This window comes from Octopus bimaculoides, chromosome 13 (assembly GCF_001194135.2).
Source record: "Octopus bimaculoides isolate UCB-OBI-ISO-001 chromosome 13, ASM119413v2, whole genome shotgun sequence".
Taxonomy (NCBI): domain Eukaryota; kingdom Metazoa; phylum Mollusca; class Cephalopoda; order Octopoda; family Octopodidae; genus Octopus; species Octopus bimaculoides.
In genome coordinates, this window is record NC_068993.1 from 29500047 (window position 1) to 29505244 (window position 5198).

At 37.1% G+C, this 5198-nt stretch overlaps 1 protein-coding gene across 1 annotated transcript in view; it reads left to right on the forward strand.

Annotated features, from left to right (window-relative positions):
• The window catches only part of LOC106870161 (uncharacterized), a 299949-nt gene that overhangs the window by 137478 nt on the left and 157273 nt on the right, over nucleotides 1-5198 (forward strand). Inside the window, exon 6 of the mRNA XM_052972248.1 lies at nucleotides 3370-3465. Coding sequence (XP_052828208.1) covers nucleotides 3370-3465 — 96 coding nt within the window. The remainder of the gene's footprint in view (nucleotides 1-3369; nucleotides 3466-5198) is intronic.

Sequence of the window (5198 nt, forward strand, 5' to 3'; positions counted from 1 at the left end):
GTGTATGGGCGCGCGCGTGCGTGTTTTGAGAGAGAATATTGCGAAGAATGAATGAAATAAACATGAAATGAAAAATTCGTATAAATAAAAGCTCTTGTACGGAATGTTTAAATTTGTGGACTTAGTAAATATTCTTTTCAGTAATTTATCGTAGTTGTTTGCAAATAGTGAATTAAAACTTGAAATGAAGACGTCAAAATAGAGAGTGAAGCTTTTTGCAGTTGCTACGTCGATACCGGAAGTTGACATTGAGGAACCTTTTTAAAGAAGTGAATCATAAATATGAAGAGCCTAACATTTATCCGAGGTCAAATTATTCATGCATCACAAGTATGGAAGCATTCGTTGAAGTCTATTTCACTTGAAAAGCAAATACACAAAAACGTCAAAATAAGGAGTGAAGCTTTTTGCCGTTGCTCCGTCAATACCGGAAGTTGACATTTCATCAAGTATGTAAGCATTTGGTACAAAAACGTCAAAATAGAGCGTGAAGCTTTTTGTCGTTGTTACGTCAATACCGGAAGTTGACATTGAGGAACCTTTTTAAAGAAGTGAATCTTAAATATAAAGCATTACTATTTATTTTTAATAAAAAAAATCAAATGAAGAGCCTAACATTTATCCGAGGTCAAATTTTTCATGCATCAAAAGTATGGAAGCATTTGGTGAAGTCGATTTCACGTGAAAAGCGAATACACAGACATCTCTGTTTTATATATTAGAGAAGATATAATTGAGAAAATTGGAGTCAGCAAGAATATAGTATAACTATATTTGTCTGTGTGTGTGTATTTGTATGTGTGTGCCTGTGCTTGTACCCCCCTCCCCCACCATCACATGACAACTGATGATGGTGTGTTTACATCCTCCATATCTTAGCAGTTTGGCAAAAGATACTGATAGAATAATTACTAGGCTTACAAAAAATAAGACCTGGGGTCAATTTCTTCAACTAAAACCCTTTAAGGCAATGCTCCCACGTGGCCGCAGTCAAATGACTGAAACAAGTAAAAAAGTAGAAGAATATATGTAGTATATATATAATTAAATTAGGCAGCGGTTTAGCAATGAATCACCAAAATGGAAAACTATAATTGTCTTTAGATATGACGTGTTAGAACACCTACACTGCTAAGTTCCCACTCAGTGGCACCCCACACAATGTTCAATATTTGGTGCAAGATTTTCTCTCTTTTCTGTCCATTTCTCTATCCTTCTCCTCATTCTCCTTGTGCACAAAGCCTTCCCCATCTATTTCTATCTGTCTCTCTACCTATCTGCTGCCTTTCTCTCTTTACTACCTTCTATTTCTTCCTCTGACCATCTCTGTCAACTACATACGGTCTATCTTTATTCTCTTTTTTCTCTGCACTTCCTCTTTCTTCCTACTTGCTCTTCCCCAACCCTCTATACTCGATTTTGTCTCTCTTTCTACACTTTTTGGAACCAATAGACCATCAAATTTTTTATCACTCATCTTTTTTCTACTTGACCAGTGCATAGGTAAGACATATTTTGTTTTATCTCCTGCCTAGCATTCACTTGAAGTGTGGAACAAAAGTCCCCAGGACAAAAGCCCCTCAGACAAAAGTCCATAGTTAGTGTGGAAGTGGACAAAAGCCCCACAGTTATATTTTTGTTTTTTAACCTTTTACCTGTTTCAGTCATTAGACTGTAGCCATGCTGGGGCACCACCTTGAAGAATTTTTAGTCAAATGTATCGACACCAGAATTTTTTATATTTTTACTTGTTGCTGCAGTTATTAGACTACAGCCATGCTGGAGCACTGCCTTGAAAAATTTTTAACTATGGGGCTTTTGTCCGAGGGGGCTTTTGTCTGGATTCCTTCACTTCAGACCCCAGTTTATCTTTTCACTTTTCATTTTTTTCTTTCTATCTTTCTTCCTTTCTGGAATATTCAACCACAGTCATATAGATTTAATGAGTAGGAATTTAGTTGATCAAACAATTAGGTGCTCATTGTTGAGACTGACAAAGTATCTATCACTACTTGTAGAAGTTGTAGCAATAGTAGTGGTGATAGAAGTAATTGTGGTGATTATGGTATTGGTGGGTCTTGTGGTAATGATAATAGTGGTGGTGAATATAATCGCAAAAGTAATATGGTGTTAGCTGTAATGGTGATGTTGGTTGTAATAGTGCTAATGGTGGTAGTGGTGGTAGTATATTAATACATTAGCAAACACAGATATCATCATCACTATCATTTTATGTGCATTTTTCAACGCTTCTGGTTCAGCACAACATTTCATCACTTGCTATGGTCCCTTATCACTTCATGAGATTAGGTTCAGTCACATGAGATCAGTTTCCATGACTTTTTTTCCATGTTTTCTTTGGACTTCCTCTTCTACAACTTCTTCCACTTACATTATTTGACACATCTTTACTCATCTATCATCCCCCATATGCATCACATTCTTTCTTGCACACTACATCTGATTCGACCTGTATTTACTTTTTCTTTCAGTTCACCTGTGTTGCATCATTCATGTATATTCATATTGCAAATCCATTGCAGTAGCTTCGTTGTTACCATCCTTAGTGCGCCCAATGTGTTTAGCCCCATGGTTTATTACTGTGCAATATTGTGCTTCGTATACAAGCATCAGATAATCTGTCCTTCACTCAGAGAGAAAGCTTTATTGATACTTGCAACAGTAAGAGCTCTTCTACTCCATACTAAATCTGGTTATATGCTTTTGCAATATCAACCTCAACCTTAATAGTTAGTCACCTAGATAATGGATTCTACTAGCTATTTCTAAAGAGCATTCTGTGTAGTTGAAACACTGCACACATATGCAAATAAACAAATGCACACACAAATACCTACATACACAGAATCATACAGACACACACATTAGAACATACTCACAAACACACATACGAACACATATATGCACATACTTCTTGCCAAATTATTCCTTATGTTCTCTTTGCTAGATTAATCCTCATGTCATCTCTATTAGATTAATCCTAACTCATCCTTGTTAGATTACTCCTCACCTTAATCTTGTTAGATTACTTTTCACTCTATCTTTGATAGATTACTATTCAGGTTATCTCTGCTAGATTATTCCTCACTTTGTGTTTGCTTGATTACTGTCCAACTCATCTTTGCTAGATTATTCCTCATTTTTTCCTCACCTCATATTTACTAGATTACTGTTCATTTTATCATTAATAGATTACTGTTTATTTTATCACTACAAGATTATTGATCATTTTATCTTTGCTAGATAACTCCTTGCATTGTCTTTGCTAGATTACTGTTTGTCTTACCTTTATTGGATTGCTTCACACCTTAAATTTTTCTAGATTATTCCTTATCTTATCTTTGCTAGATTACTCCTCAGTATGTTAAAATCCTGGAGAAAGAGAAGAACAGTTTAGCAAATCAGCTGAGAGACTTGGAATGGAGGCTGGACCAGGAATCAAAAGTAAGTTATTGGTGTGGTTGTAGTGTCAGTGCTTGTTTTATTATATTGATAATAGTGATTGTTGTGATGGCAGTAGTGATAATTATTGTGTTAATTGAAGTTGTGGCAATTGTTATGGTTTATTGATGTTATTATTGTTGTGGTTGTGGTGAGGGTTGTTTTAGTTGTTGTCACATTGGTGTTTGTCATGTCTCTGGTTGCTAGCAATAATTGCTTCTAATGTAGGTACACATCCAGAAATGTTGGGAAGGGAGTTAGTTAATTAAATGAACTCAGTACTAGTCTGGTATTTTATTATATCAAGCCTCGGAGGATGAAAGCAAAGTTGACCATGGTGGGAGTTGAACTCAGCACATAAAGAACTGGAATAAATACAGTATGGTATTTTTTCTGGTGCTCTAAAGATTCTGCAAGCTTAGTGTCTTCATTCACCATCATCATCATCATCGTCGTTTAACGTCTGTTTTCCATGCTGGCATGGGTTGGACGATTTGACTGAGGACTGGTGAGCCAGAAGGCTGCACCAGGCTCCAGTCTGATCTGGCAAAGTTTCTACAGCTGGATGCCCTTCTTAATGCCAACCACTCCAAGAGTGTAGTGAGTGCTTTTACGTGCCACTGGCACAAGAGCCATTCAGGCGGTTCTGGCAATGACCACATTCAAAAGGTGTTTTTCACATGCTACCTGCACAGGAGCCAGTCTGGCAGCACTGGCAACGACCATGCTCCGGTAAGGCGACACTGGCAATGATCACGCTTGAATGGTGCTTTTTACATGCCACCAGCATGGGAGCCAATCCGCTGCCCTAGCAACGATCACGCTAGGATGTGCTTTTAGCGTTCCACAGGCACGAGTGCCAATCAGGCAGTACTGTCATTGGCCATGTCAGCGATTTTGATTTTGATTTTGATTTCACTTGCCTCAATAGGTCTTTGCAAGTAAAGTTTATTGTCCAATGAATGAGGGGTACTTATAAGTGGGCTGGTTACACCCACTGGTGTAGGCCATGGGTTATGGTCTCACTTGGCTTGTCAGGTCTTCTCACGCACATCATATCTCCAAAGGTCTCGGTCAGAAGTCATTGCCTCGGTGAGGCCCAATGTTTGAAGGTCATGCCTCACCACCTCATCCCAGGTCTTCCTGGGCCTACCTCTTCCACAGGTTCCCTCAACTGCTAGGGTGTGACACTTTTTCACACAGCTGGAAGTGTATGCCACTAGATTTACTTCAGGAATTCCTTTGAACCTACAGAGTTTATATAAAATGATGAGGCAAAAATGAAATTCACAAGACTATTTATTCTTTAGAAATAAACAAAACAGCTAGTGAGAAATGAGGTTATCTTAGGAGACGTTTCTGTACCTATAATGTATGACAATTGATTGTACGGCATCTCACCTGTAAGGTAGAGGTCCATGATGAGTCAAAATGTAGTGGTTCTGAATAGGCTCATGAATTCCATTTTCTGTGTCTCATCTTATTATACTATACAGGTATATATATTGGCATCTACTTGTATCTACCAATTTATCTAAATAACTATATACCACACCAATCTATTTAACATATAATCTATAATTCCTTAAATTATGATATCATTATAAAAGATTTGTTTTTAATGAACAATAGCAATATTAAAATATAGTTATATATAATGATGTACACAAATCCAGAACAGCCTGTTTTATATTATAAACCCATTTAATCTTTACATAAAGTTATCTATATATATA